At 44.0% G+C, this 15040-nt stretch overlaps 1 protein-coding gene across 1 annotated transcript in view; it reads right to left on the reverse strand.

Moving 5' to 3' along the window:
• Positions 1-2850: 2850 nt before the first annotated feature.
• MSN (moesin) overlaps positions 2851-15040 on the reverse strand; it is a 45451-nt gene continuing 33261 nt past the window's right edge. Inside the window, exons 3-13 of the mRNA XM_086470499.1 lie at positions 13453-13548; positions 12646-12920; positions 12069-12152; positions 11584-11730; positions 11023-11119; positions 9798-9961; positions 9236-9366; positions 8404-8564; positions 7788-7880; positions 7108-7341; positions 2851-6059 (exon numbers count right to left, since the gene is read on the reverse strand). Coding sequence (XP_086326625.1) covers positions 5895-6059; positions 7108-7341; positions 7788-7880; positions 8404-8564; positions 9236-9366; positions 9798-9961; positions 11023-11119; positions 11584-11730; positions 12069-12152; positions 12646-12920; positions 13453-13548 — 1647 coding nt within the window. The 3' untranslated portion in view covers positions 2851-5894. The remainder of the gene's footprint in view (positions 6060-7107; positions 7342-7787; positions 7881-8403; positions 8565-9235; positions 9367-9797; positions 9962-11022; positions 11120-11583; positions 11731-12068; positions 12153-12645; positions 12921-13452; positions 13549-15040) is intronic.

The following is a 15040-nucleotide window of genomic DNA, read 5'->3' on the forward strand; positions in this document are numbered from 1 at the left end:
GAGCTCCCAATATCCCTTTTTGCAGTCTCAGCACTACTTTTTCCTTATGTCTCCTCCTCATTTTCCTCCACTTTTTCCTTCTTAAAATTACTAGTAACTTTCAGAGACCCATCACTTGGCATTAGATGTTCATTTAGGCATTGCTCACTCATAAGGACCTGCACCTTTGTCCACAAACTGCACTTAAATTAGAGCTGCAGACCTGCAAGACAAAAGCCAGCCTCAGTCTAACATTCGATGCAGTCCCAGATCCTTTTTCTTATATATAAGTTAATTTTTCTGCAAGGGAGACACTAAGATCATATGTGGAGTCAACTTGCACAAAGGCATGCAGCGGTTATGGGTTGACATCAGTCACAGAGGAATTAGGCTGTTCTCTGCCAGTTGTCACGTGCTCTGATTATACACTGGTATAAGATAATTAGACTGTACACCCACAATTGAGTTACGTATAGCTGCAAAGCTGTCACTCAACAGAACAGATACACTGATTGCACAGGGCAAACAAGCCAGACCTCAGTTTTCTCTGCCTTCTCATTGGGAGACAGTCTGCCTTCATAGATGTTCAAGCAGCTGCCACACAACTGTCTACGATTGTCATACCTTACTCTATGTTGCATTATCAAGCTTTGCAAGATGTTGGAAAACAGCTATTAGATTCAGCTGACTGAATGGAGAGCTACTGCAGCATAATGCACCAAATCTGAAGCCAGGTTACAGACAGAAGTAGCAACTTCTAGGAGCAGCTAACATGAGAAAGGTGGAACAAATCTCGTTTGGTATCTCAAGACACTACCTACTGGTTCCACAACCCACAAGATTTCAAGAGGATAGTGCTGCCAAAAGGCAGAGCCCTACCCTGACAAGCAGAGAGCAAACTCTAATCTAGTTCCCTTACTAAGTTGCCATAGTCACTAACAGCATCCTACACAAATTGACCTGAAACGATAAGCATGGCATCAGGGGCTGTTCACATTCCATTATTGTTCATCACAGGAAAAAAAGGAAGTGGCTGGAAGGCTACTGAGCCTGCTCATCCCTTCACCGAGAATCTCACACCAGGTTGCTTAAACAAAAAAGCCTGTGCTTCCCTCCAAACGTATAAGTCTGAGCAACCAACCTATAAGCTTGTCACCTATCTAGAGAAGCCCCTATGAGACCTGCCTACATCAAAACAAATCAGAATTTGGAGATCAACCCCTCACAATTCCCTGCCTTAGATTGTGAAAACAAGAGAAGGAAAAAGCAATCACAGCCTTATTTCTACAGTTGCACTGACTCCATCTGAGTAGGAGGACAAAGTATCCTAGGCCAAATGCATTAGTCCACCAGAAAGATTTATCTCAATGAAAACTCGACTCTACAGAGTCACTTTGGCTTTTCTTCAGTTCTTAGTAAGCTGCAGTGCTTAAAGCAGCCACGTTCCAGAACTTGCAAAAAGTCAGCGGGTTTGGTCCCCCAAAAAAAGGCCCTTCCAAGAGCCTTTTTATGCTTCAGTCTGTTCCTGTCGCACGAAAGCATCTGGGCCCCCAACACCTGTACGTGTAGCCTAAACTGGATCTGAAATGTATCAGACAGAATAGCAAATCCAGCAGAAGCTGTCTACATAGAGTTAGATACAAATGTCTGATTCTAAACTAAAAAAATGCCTTCCAACAAATCAGAAAAATTGTTCTTTTTTTAACTACACGGTCCTACACAGAAGCAGCCTTCAGCCATTAAATGCTTTGCCCCTCCATTTCTTCAACAAACTGAATATAGGTACACGTAACTGGAGAATTACTGAGCCTCCAAGTCTCCACAGATACAGGCAAGCAAATGCCACAAAAGCTAGGCCACTCATGCAGAAGAGTAATCCGGCTGCAAGCACAGAGTCCTCAGAGACTCCAGAAATTTAAACACAAGCTGAAAGGTATTGTCAATCGAGAAGCAAGGGCAATAAAAGCAGCAAGAACCCCATTTGTGAAAGCAACCTTCTCAGATCAGTACAATCTTCACTTCAAGGCTGCAGTAGCATTGAAGCAGTTCCTCCAGTGGTGTTCAGGTTTTTGGAATCCTGGAAGGAAGAAACAAGACAGACCCACCTATGGGCACTGGGTCTGCGCCAAGTCTGGTGGGGATTGCAGAAGTCTCCATTGCTCCACCTTCACATTTTGTTTGCAGACAAGTTCAGGTTTCTCCCCTAGCACCAGATCTCTGAGCACTGATGAAATCTCTGCCTTATTCTGCAGTGCAGGAATCATCAGACAGAGCTTCTGCAGAGCCTCTCTTCACAACCACATGCAAACAGCTACGAAGAAAGATCACATAGTTCATTAGCAGAAAGGTGACAGTAGCCACGCTCTTCCATCACTGGAAGTCCTGAGACCTCAGGAAAACACAGGCAGAGACAGCCATGGCAAGGTAGCTGCAAAACAGATTGGGTTGAAATCCCCAGTATGGGGTCAGGGCAGGACTGAGCCAGCAGGACACCAGGGGCAAGCAGCAGCATCAAGGCCTGGCCACCCTCTGCACGCCAACCTGCTCGTGGATGCACATGGGCATGGCACAGCAGCACTCACCAGTGGCAAGTTCCAGACGCAGCTCCTCCTCCTCCATTCGCACAATATAAATTTATACTCAGTGTCTCCACAGAGATGTTAATTCCAGCACTTGCTCCAGTCAGACAGCTTGGAGAGCTGGGAAATGGATGTTATTCAAGCAGTTGCTTTTCACGATGCAAGTAAGATCTCCTTATTTGCAAGAGTGCTGCAAGGCTGACCTCTTGGGAACCACACGGCAGACCTGTTTAGCTTGGAGACAGCACCAGGCTCAAAACAAGCCTTAAGGAAACAGCCAGACACCATCTGCTGAATTTCTCTGAACTTTATTGGCACTTTAGGAAGAACAGGGCATGGATTTTAACAACTCCTCCAAAAAGGAAAAAAAATGCCTTAATAACAAGGTTCTCTCTGCAGTTAAGCACATGGATCCATGAATTACTCCACAACCTTAAGGAACTGCTGTGTTATTATAATCCAGTAAAAAGACTGGTCAAAAACCTCAACATAATTTACAGCAACAAAAAAATAAAACAAGAAAAAGAAAAGCCAGGCAAACATTTGATAAAGTACTTCCCTCCCCCCACCCCCAAGAGGAGCAGTTATCCAATTAAACTGGAACAGAGAGGAAAAAGAACAATTCACTGTATTCTAACATATAAAAAAACGTGTCTACAATCTCACCATAATACTGAAAGCTTCTTACTTTAGTTTTCTTGCAAAATATCATTTCTTTACAATACAGTATACATTTCCAAGAGAAGGAGGACCATAAACATATCCTCCATCCCAGGACTAGTATTTTCTAATTGTGCATAGCTAGAAGTATTGAAATCAAATATCATTAGATACCACTGGAATATAATACTGGTTAAGAAGGTGGCAGGGCTGAAACAACTACAAAGAGTTAGGTGGACTCGCTGGCACAAGCCGTTCTATTCCTATATTGGACCATTTGGAATTAGAACAATTAAAAAACCCTATAAACAGGTGTCACGCCAGCATCATAATACATGAGCTCAGCAGTGTTGTGTGACCCATCAAAGCAGAAAAGGTTTACTGGTTTCCATCTATTTGAATGCGTATTCCAGGCACCATACATCAGCTCGTTAGGAAACTGTTAAGTTGTAATAAAGGCTTTTCTCTCCACAAATGCATCAATAGTTGCCATGGACAGAGCAGAAGTGCTGAGAAACAGCTTTAAAGCACCAAAACAGAAGTGTAAAGGCTGTTCCCCTGGTAGTGAGACTCACGTAGAGCCAGTGCCAGTAACCCTTCAGTACAGAAATATGCAAATATGTTCTGACAAATTTAACCGTAATCTTTCATTTATGACTTCCAAAGGACTGAGGCATGCGCTTTTGGCCAACCAAAAGCTTACCATGTCATGTCCGCCCCAAAAGCATGCTGTGTCCAGAGGAGAGAAGGGGGCTCCCATGTGACTTATCTGGATGTTCAGAAGGAGCATAGCTTAGCATGTTTCTAACAGAGGTTGGTTGGTTAGTATTCGTGTGGATCTCCACACAGACTTGTATTGCTTCCAAAAAAATAAAATAATACAGCACTGATAAGGTTTCCAGAAGCCCAAGGAATTTGGGGGGAAATACTGCAGTTTATGAACACTATCATGAATGTTTCTTTTTGGCACAGTCCCCCTTTACACATCCCATAGAGCAGGGAGCTGAAAATGCTCTAGCACTCAGATGTTTTCCTTCTATGACCACTAGCACTGATACCACACAAAGGGGGAATCCACAAAACTGAGAAAGTCACAACAAATCACAGGCTAGCCTGATGACTCCCTGCAAGGACAGGCTAAACCAAGGAGGGCAAAGCAAAGGAGGACTCCCTTGTAGGTGGAATCCATTTTTAAAGAGGCCTCTTCTGAAGCTTAACATTTCCTTCTATGAAGGATCAAGGCAAAATCCAATTCAACCCTGAGCATACATGGCTGTTTCCTCCCCAGAAATGGCAGGAAGGATTCTGGGTAGCTACAGCACAGAGAGCTCGGAAGACAGGAGGTGATGGGTATTACAACAACTGGTACAAACGGCTCTCGGGACCAGTCTCAACAACCACTGCTGTCCCATTTCGAAGAAACAGAGCCTTCTGTTGTCAAAGCTACAAAGGGGCAAAGCATCCTTATGGGGAAGGAAAAGCACTTGAGCCAGGGATCTGGCAGAATGCTACTGAGTATTAAGGCAATAATTGGACAAATATCTCATGATCCTCTCCCCTCAAATGCTGCTTGAAGCCAGGAAGACAGATGCAGTCTTCTACATAACCCAGATACAAGAGCAGTTTTTGGTCCCCAGCTGCTGGTCACTTTTTATGACTGCATCTAGTTTAAACTAAAGGTATCTGAGCTACAGTGGATCTATACACAGTCATAAGGCACCGATGACTATGTGCTAAAAAGGCCTCTTATGGAAAAAACTGAAATCCTGTTCACATGACTGGAAATGCACTGGTTCAGCAAGGGAAAATGCAGTTACAGGAATTTTTAGTCTTTTACATTTCTACCTACCCCTTTAGGTTTCCATCAGCAAACCCAAAAAGGAAGGCAGTGTTCTTTAGCTATCTCTACCTCACTGGTTACATTCAAGTCAGACAAATGACAGTGAACAAAGTCATTTACTAGAGACAAAACTTCTGGAAAGCAGGGAAGTTGAGGCTTCAAACCACACTGCATTAGTGGAAATATTCCAAAGGCCTCTTTGTGATTAGGAAATTCAAAGTTCCACCATTAAACAACAAAAGATAACACCAGCAGGAACGCCACAGAATCTGTTTGGTCTGCTTATGTTTGAAGGACAAAAGCTTTGGTCTTTTAGAAAGAAAGTCCATATTCTACCTCCAACCCTTCTTCCTAAGCTCTAGCCTCCCCTTCTCAACTACATGATTCAGACCCTGTATTAAATCAGAAATTCAGACCCTGGCTACTAAGCTTAATTACTGAAGCTTGCCTGAGTTAGTAGGAAGGCACAGTGTCAAACTGTTAGCACTTCACATAATTCAGTAAAAGTATCTGCTGGCCTCCCACCCAATGGAAGAAGACAGCAACACAGCCACTTCAGTAAGCAATACAAAACTAAATGCAGTGAGACTCTAACCAAAGCCAAACAATTTCAGATTTGCCCCAATACATGTTTGCTTTCTCAAGCCACCCCAGGAAGATGTAAATACTATTCTTTCTTCTGTTGCTTAACTCCAGCATTTGCCCAAAACTCTATAAATAAGACCATGGTCACTCTTCTGTAGTGGTTCCAGCGTAGCACGATTACGAGTGAATGATGGGAGAGGATGGGAAAGGAGGGGAGAAGAGAGTGCAGGGTAGCAGGTGCAGGGGAGAGTTTACATGGACTCAAACTCATCAATGCGCTGCTTGGTGTTGCCCTGCCGAATCTGACGGAGGGTCTTGTACTTGTCTCGGCCTAGACGCATGTTCTCAGCATGGATCATATCATTGGCTGTCTTCTTGGTTTCATCCCGAGCATTTGCCAGCTCCGAGGAAAGAGCCTTCAGAGAAGGGGAAACAGATAGCAGTGAGTTAGCACATACCAGACACTCAAAGCTGGACAAGAAGGTTCCTTGCTGATCCTCCTAAAGATTCAATAATCATGGAGATGGGAAACAGATAAGCCTGAACATTCAGAGTTATGGGCAACCTTCTCTAGCTGACCCTGCTTGAGCAAGGAAGTGGGACTAGATGATCTTAAGAGGTCCTTTCCAACCTAAACAATTCTGTGATTCTGGGGAAGTTAATATTTTTCCCTAACATTTGAAGGCAGAAAACATCAGGCAGTCTGTCACCCTATTTATCTTTGTCTAGCACGGTAAGACTATATCCAACATACTTCAGAAGAGTCAACTGGAGGGATCCCCAAAGACACCAGGAGCATTTTGCAGAATTTGAACAATTACTAGCCTTCTACCACAAAAGCAGCTTGCTGCAGAAGATAAAGTGCACCTCTATCACTCTGCCTGTGCATAACCACCACAGCACGATGCAGAACAAGCAAAGCCTGATGCAAGTCAGGTGGCTAGCAGGCAGCGTAACAAAATGCTTGGACAGAGCCAACACCAGAACACTGGAGCTCCTTGTGAGAAGGTGGTGCAGCACTGCTCCCTCTATGCCAAGCCCCAGTGGGCTACTCTCAGGGTTTTGCAATGCAACCCAGTCATACTAGACAGTTACAGACAGCTGCTAGACAGGAATTGGACCAAGTTCTCTGATTCACTGCAGCCAGGGCTATGAACAGCTGTCAGATGGCTGGTAAGACTCACACAAGCACAGTACGTCTGACAGACACTGCTTTTTGGCACTGCTTGAAAATACTTCACCACTTCCAGTGAAATAGTAGTCAAGTGTCAGGAGACAAGATCTGCACCTCTGCTCAATGGTTAAGCAGCTGTCTGGCAAGATCATGATCACCCCTCTGCCCCCCCCACCCCCCGACCCTCACGCTGTTTTTTTAAAAATACCAGTAATACATCCCAGCTGCAATTAACGGCAAGGATAGAAGCAGCACCCAGACACACATCCTCTCTGCTGCCAACTTCTTACCTTCAAGTGTTTCTGAACCCGTTCATTCTTCTCTGCTTCAGTAGTGCGCTCCTCCTCACTGCGGTCCTTGATGGTGGCCTCTGATCGTAGCTCTGCACTGGCTTCTGCCGCATTCTCATCCTGCTCATCATCATGCTCATTCTCAGAGTGCATTGGCTCAGTGACATGAGGGGTGCTCATGGCAGTCTTCAACTCCTCTTTGGTCTTTTCTAGGTCCTCCTGCACCATCTGTGCCTGCAGTAGGACATGCCACAGGGAGTTAGTCAATATAATCCCAAGTGTGAGACTTCTCACAGAAGCGCACAGAAGCACTGCTCAGTGCTTATTACAGGAAAACTTGCACCTCTTGCACACTGAAGTAGTATGTTCCAAAGCTACTCAGTCACAATCATTTGCAGAACTTTCTACTGGCTAACACTTCAGAGATTTGAAGAATGGTTATAATTCATGGAAAATGAATTAGTCATTTCCATTAGGCCTAATTAGTCAAAATTATCTCTACAAGGAGTTAAGAGTAAGGCACTTATTCCACCAAGAAAAACAAAGCTGGGTATTTACCAGGGCATCAAGCTTGCAGACACTCAGTCTAGTGTGGTGTCTAGTGCAGTAGTTTAGGTCACAACACAGAATGAAAAGCAATTCCACAAAAGGTATTGCCATTTGTTCAGACTCTGCTTTACCTTCTGTTGCCACTCCTGGGCCTCACTCTCTTTCTTCTGCCTGGCCAGCTCCAGCTGCGTGATCCTAGCTGTGAGTTCTGCCATCTCAGCAGCCTGCAAAAGAAAGGCTTTTAGTGGGGACAAAACCAAAGTACTTGCTAAATGAAGCATTTAGTCCAAGTCCTGAATAAAAAAAAGTCTCTCTAACAACTTTGCAATATGGAGAAAGCCTTCATGCAAACTTCAGTCCCACAGATATCCCCATGATGAAAGGGAAAAGGAAGCTGAAGAAGTTTTGGGTTTTGTTGTGGGTCTTCTTTTTTTTTTTCCCCTCTTCTTCTCCTCAGAGCTACAGAACTCAATTCTTTGAATCCAAACATCCAAACCAGGGAAAGGAATTAGTGAGCTCTACACTCTGTTCTCAGCATCACATAAAACAGGCGGCAAAAAAGCACAACAGTCCAGACCTCCTACACAAATACACTTGTATTTAGGCATAAGTTCATCTACTTGATGAATAAAAATTAAAGAACCAAAATATTCTTCCTCACTATATTCATAGCCTGGTTTGCTTCGAGAGCTTAGATGCCCACCTTGTCACTATTTTCCCTACCCAATTTTCAGCTCACCCACTTACCAGCTGTTCCTGAGTCTTTTGTTGATCGTGGGAAGCTTTCAATAGGGCTTCCTTTGCCTCTTCTGCTTCTCTACGTTCTTTAGCTAGTTTCTCTGCTTCCTCCTGAGCTCGTTTTCTCTCCTGTTCCAGCTCCATAGCTCTGCGGGTCTGTTCTTCCAGTTCTGAGAGAATAGGGGAGTGCGTTTGAAGAGAGATCAAGTGAAGAATGGCAGTAGAAGAGGAAGGTGCCTTTACACCTACATTCTGGATGAGGGTTTTCCTTCAGAGGGACAGGCAAAGGAGAGATGCAAGCAACCAGCCCTCTTCCTCTCCTTCACATTGCAACTGGAGCTACAAGACTAAGAGCCAGACCTGTTCCAAGCCCACAGATGACTTGCCTGATTGATTTGTGGGGAAGTACCCATCCCAAAACAACATCCTTAACAGCAGAGAAGCATACAGCATTTTCCTTGGGCAACACCACACTGTGACACTGGCCAAGCAATTAGATAGCAATCACACCAGAGTACTGGCTGGTATGACCCCTGCTACAATTTTTGACTCCATCCTCTACAGACGTGCTGGGATAAAGCTTGCAGCTTGCACATTAACAACTGCAAGGTACTCTCACTGCCACAGGGGCATCTTGGCTGCCACTCTCATTCAAGTCCTATTTCAGCAGCTGAACATGCAGGGCTTACATGCAGCTTCAGAAGGCTAAACCAGGGCCCTAACACCAGCTAGCACACAATACTGGAGAGCCAAATGGCTTAGAAATGCTCATAACTTCACTACTTGAACCCTTCTCACTCAGACTATGCATCTAAGGAAATACTGAAACATTTCCCATTACCTTGCTGAGCTTTCTTGGTTTGCTCCTCAATTTGCTTGAGTCTCTCCATTAGCTCCTCCTTTTCACGTTCGATCTTCTCCTTCTCCTTTTCTGCTAACTCCCTCTTCTTCTTCTCATTCTCCAGCAGGGCTCTGATGAGGGAGAAGTCATAATGCAGTTTCAAATTAACAGCCGCTCAGATTGGAGTGCTTCCTAGCAAAGCCATAAGCACACAAGAGACGTGCACTACAGCACTCAGCTGGTAAGTTTTACTCCAAATGTGAAGAAAAAGCTCCGCTGGCATTCATCTCAATGGCAAGTTCATAATAGCAATGTTGCAAGGGAAATCTCTGTATATCAAGATCTGTACTAGTCCTGTCAAACAGACAGACAAATCTAAGAAAGAGATGGTGGGTGACAACTGTAATGACTGCCATTTCCATCATCCCATCAGATCTACTGAAGCAGAAAGCAATCTGCTCTGGTTTTTGCTCAAGCAGATTAAGGTGCTGCCAGCAATTTATCTAGCACATGATGCTATTATGTGGTCAACAAAGTCCAGGTTACTCAGAACCCTACCAACCTCTCCATCTGTTTCTGATGCTTCTCTTCCCGAGCCTGTGCTTTCATCTGCTGCACCTCGATGGTATCTGGTTTACGTCTGCGCATGTAGAGCTCATGGTTCCCCATGCAAAGTGCCAAGATTCGTTTGTTAATCCGTAACCGAGGGGCATAGAACACAAAGTCCTTGGGGCAAGAGAAAGGCAGCATTAGACCTGTTCTTTAAGCATAAGAAGCCCCTGTGTATGCAATATGCTCCAAGACCCTAAGCTTTCTAGAACTGCTAGCCAGTTTTTCTTAACGGTGTCTAATTAAGCAGTGGTGGTAGTTAGACACCTGTCTTTAAGGAACTAATTTCAACTGGACAAATACACAGAGGGCAGAAGTGCCCAACTTGTTACAGTGTGCTGGGTTCCATTGCAAAGCATTCCTAGCACACAGTATACAGCAATCTAGCTTCACTGTTTTGTTACAAACACCATCAGGGGCTGGTTTACTATGACTTTTCCCACCTTTCTTCCCACTTCATTATTTAATGCAATAGCCTGGCCAGCCACATCAAGTGTAATGTTTTGTCTTATGCCAGAAAAGGCATTAAACATTATGTCCACTGGATAAATAACTTTGTTCTGTTAACAAGGAGCAACAGCAGAAAAGAAATTCTTCCAAGCAGCAACGCAACAAGAATGACCAGAAGAACAGGTTATCAGCTGATGCAGGAAATTAACAAGCCTTAAAGATGAAACCAATTACATTCATAATAAATTTGCAAGAAAAAAACCCTACCCTCCTAGCATATCCTACAAAATGACCTGAAGCTTCAGCTTCAGGTAAGGTGGAAAAAAAAAATGCACAGGCCACCCCACACACTACCAAAGCTGAAAGGCTGCAAAAGAAGCATTCACAGTTAACGTAGATACCTAACTGTATCAGAGAATCTGAACAGTCGCAGGAGAATCAGAAACCCTAAGCAAAGAGCTTCTCCCTGCCACTGACTTTGAACAGCCTATGGTTATACTGGATAAATTTCTACCCTCCTAGACAGAAACAAATCCCAACTATCACTGCCGTTACACCCATTCTGTGCACATTGCCCTGAACAGATCAGGCAGTAGAGCACTCAAGTCAACTCAAGTCAGTGCTGACATTATTGATGAGATGATTGTGTGCAATTAAAAAAAAAAAAAAAAAAAAAAAGAGATCATTCAGCTAAGAAGCTGGAAGTTTAATTGAATGTTGCTTCTTACTGGTGCTTTCTTGTCAATTGGCTTGATAACAAATTTCTTGTCATTGAATGAGATATTTCTGATCTCACTCCAAGGGAATCCAATTTTCGGTGTTAGCCTGCAGAAATGGAAAGCAAAAGGAAATAAGATGCCTAAGTCACTCCAAATTCTTGACTTACAAACTCAAAATCAAACTCCTACCAAATCTGCCCTCATATTTCAGTACTCTCATGTTGACTGGAATCAGCAAACAAAACTAGTCAGGCACATGAACTACAAACATAAGCAGTTTTTCAATTCCACTTTTTTTTTTTTTTAACAGAAAACAGAACTGCAGAACGCATCTGTGGTAGAAAGACTAGGCATACAAGTTAAACCAGCTTGATAAGATTTGCCAGTTTCTTGTATTTTTTGGTCCAAAGCAGCACGTTTTATGGATCATTCTGGCAGTGTCAAAAACATAGCCAAGAATGATATAGAAATCAAAGAGTTTAAAGACAAGAATACCAGAAAAGATTAATTTTTGATGCCTTTATACTGGAAAGGAGCTGATGGCAATTATGAGGAGAGGGGGGTTATTACCTGTCGTTCTGCTCATAAATGTTGAGTCCAAGAGCATCTACACCCAGCCAGAGTTCAGAGCCCTTCTTGTTCTTAATGCTGAAGTAGTTCACACCATACATTTCCAGATCCTGTGCAATTTTCAGGTATTCCAAGACAGCATCTTCTCTGCAGCGTGCAAAATGAAAGCAGATATTCCTTTTTGAGTCTATAAGCCATCAGAGCAAGAAGGTGCTGTCTTCCTACATCGGAAAAGCAGCAACAAGCTGGCAAAGGTTCAAAGCATCACCCTAGTAGATAACAACAAACTCTGCAAACTCAGTTTTGTTTTACTGAGAACAGGCGGCTGATGCAGACTAGCAAGGGCAAAGGTATGTGAGCAGAATAACCTGAAGAATGCTAATTCATCCTGAAGCAAGCCACAAATTTTTGTATGCATTCATACATTACACACTAGCATATACCACACTACTTTAAATACAGCAGTTTCACACTGCATCAGTTACCTAATCATTCCCCGATGCTCCTCGTGCCACACCTGGATCCTCTCCTCCCACTGGTCCTTGTTAAGCTTGTGCTGCTCCAGAACTCTAGAAAGAGTACATGGGATGTTTGAGACCAGCCCCTGCATTTATGCACACACAGTCACATCACTCTTGAATATACACTTCATTAAATACTCCATTGGCATCACAGTTTCCCTACAAAAATATTCCAGGAAATATAGTTTTATCAGAAGGCTAGAGACACACTGGTCAATATTCAGACTTCTGACAAATGACAAGTTGGATTCAGTTGTGTTTCTCATTGTAGCATTACCTTTTCTTTTTTTTTAGTTTTGGAGCTTCTCTCGCTACTTCTGATTAGTTTCTTCAGTAGCAACAGGATGTTTAAGATTAAAGCTCTTAATTAAATGAATACTAATCCAAATCCTCAGAGAGGCATCAGGCTATACGGTATTCTGAACATTCAAACCAAGACATCCCCAACCTCCCCACCCCACCCCCGCTCCAAGAAATAATTAAAAAAAAAAGTCCAAATCCTTTAAGGCAAAGAAGGTCTAAGCTACCCAGGTTCACTTACCTCTGTGGGAGAAGTTTGTCACTAGCAAGGTAGCCAGACTTGTGCACCTCTTTGTTGAAGTCTCCGTATTTTGACTGGACGGCATAAGAAGCCAGAAGGACAGCTGTTTCTGGAGGGCAATAAATGTCATCGTTCAGAATTGCCTCCTTCACTTGGAGGAAGAAAAGGCGCTGTGTGATATCCTGGATTAGCTCTTCTGCCACATCCTCTGGGTAGAACTTGGCACGGAATTTGAAAAGCAGGGGGCTTTCTTTGCGTACATCCTGTGCTGTTACCTGGAACAGAGTTATCAGATTTTATAGCCTACATACCAAGTGAAGGGGAGAGGTTTACAACAGGAAGACAAGCATATGTTAGAAAAAAATTCTCCTTTCCAATGCAGAAGTGAGTGGGCAGGAAAGCACATATTTTCAGTTCCTTACTGCTAAGTACCTCATCACCTCTCTCCACAGGACTTATGACAAGCCAGTAGCTATGATCAGTGCTACATAAGTTACTTTCCAGGTTCCTCTCCAACCAAGATGCTCACGTGATCACCACATCAGCACGTTACAGGGAAGGCCAACAGATCTGCCTGGATAACAGATAGGACTAGATGCAAGAGGACCAGGTCAGACGTTGTGACTCCTTGTACCTTGTGGAGGGGGCACGTGGACTGAAGGAAGGCAACACCAATTCACTAATCTTGCAGTACTTCAGGTGTGTGGAAAGGCAAAAACCATCCCTGATAGAAGTAAGAAGACTGAATTTGCCCCTACCTTCCAACAAAGGGAGCCCAGGACAAGTGAAAGCTTGGAGCAAACGTACCTTTTTGTTCAATTTCAGCCATGTTGAGAAGCCCTTGGTGTCCTGATACTGAAGTCCAAAAAACCAGACCTCTCTTAGACCAATCGTCTTGACGACCTGGAAGAAAGATGATTAGCAAGAGCCCCAGCCAGACAGGCTGATCTAACTGGTGGCAGAGAACATGTTAGAGGTAAGTTCAGATGAACAGGAAAACAACCAGCGCCCTAGCCTTCTGCCTCCCTTGCTAGGCTGCGCATACACAGATCATAGGGCATCCAAGGGGTCTTAAGTGGGAGATGTATTCTTCCCTCTCCCTCATCTGTTGAAGGCTTGTTGCTATTTATAAGCATCAGCTGGGACACCTTTTTTTCTTCAGCTACTTATAAGGCAACAGGTATAGCCAAAATACGATGCATAGGTCTGAGAGGTGTAATAGCTGCCAAGAATCAACAACACAGCTCCATTTTCAGGTACACCCCTCACTTATCAAGCCAAGGTACTACTCCTGGGCAAGCCACGAATCACCTTGCTAGGTTGTGTCTTACTAGGCTGCACTGTTTTAAGATTCGTATTCTACTCCACCAATAGCTGCGGACAGACCTTTCATGCAGCTCTTTTTAAAGAGGTACGATTAAGAGGTACTGCAGTGGGTAAATCGATATGCTATCCCTTGTGCCAGGACAAAGAGCCACCACAGAAATTAACTACACTGCTATGAAAGCGCTCTCCTTAGTAATTTCCCTAGCACACCATGGGTGCTATGTAAATAAGAGTTAAGAAGGCTTTACAGACATACTGTAACAAGAGACAAGAGCCTCACGGGGGGGCAAGACTACTGCAGTAGAATGCTACTGCTGGTAAAAAGGAAAGGGAAGTTCCTTGGTAAAGCCTGTTCACTAGCACAAGGCCACAGCTTTGTGCCCTGGCAAGCCTGGGACATGCCACAGGGTGCACCAAGTCTAGAAACTGAAGTTCCCTCACATCTCTCCTGAACCCCTAGGAGTTGTTCTCATACCAGCAAACAAGGCACTTCCCTGTCACCTCCATTACTAGACAAGGAAGAGGAAGGGAGAAGACACTTCTCTTTAGGTCGACACTGTACCTGAAGTACGACACTGTAGGCTGCTTTTACACACCACCCACCCCTCGGGCTTGCTCGCAGCTCCCCCTCCTCCAGAGGGACTCAAGAACTGGAGAGCAGGGGATAAGCCTTGCCCTGGGAAAACCAGCTCATAGTGTCCCTCCACCAGGTAAGTTGAGGTAATTTTGTACTGCTTTGTCCCATGTTTTGATTTCTCCCTAAATGCCTACTTCCTTTTAAGTTGCTTCCTTGTTGAATCCTAAGGATGCACACTGTTCCCTTCTGATGTGGTCTCTAGCTTTGGCATGACAACACCGAGGACATAGGCTCCCTACAAACACATTACTAGTCAGATTCTTTAGGGCTTGTATCAGACATTTCTTCTGGCCTTACAAAAGCAGCATTACGGCCCTAGTTTCTTTCAGGCTCAAAAAGCAAACAGAGCTTTCAGCAGAGGCACACTACTAGCAGCATATATGGAGACAAAGCCTACGCAAGGTCACGTAATCTATATGCATCATCCCACTG

Source organism: Leptosomus discolor, chromosome 9, assembly GCF_034619465.1.
Source record: "Leptosomus discolor isolate bLepDis1 chromosome 9, bLepDis1.hap2, whole genome shotgun sequence".
Classification (NCBI taxonomy): domain Eukaryota; kingdom Metazoa; phylum Chordata; class Aves; order Leptosomiformes; family Leptosomidae; genus Leptosomus; species Leptosomus discolor.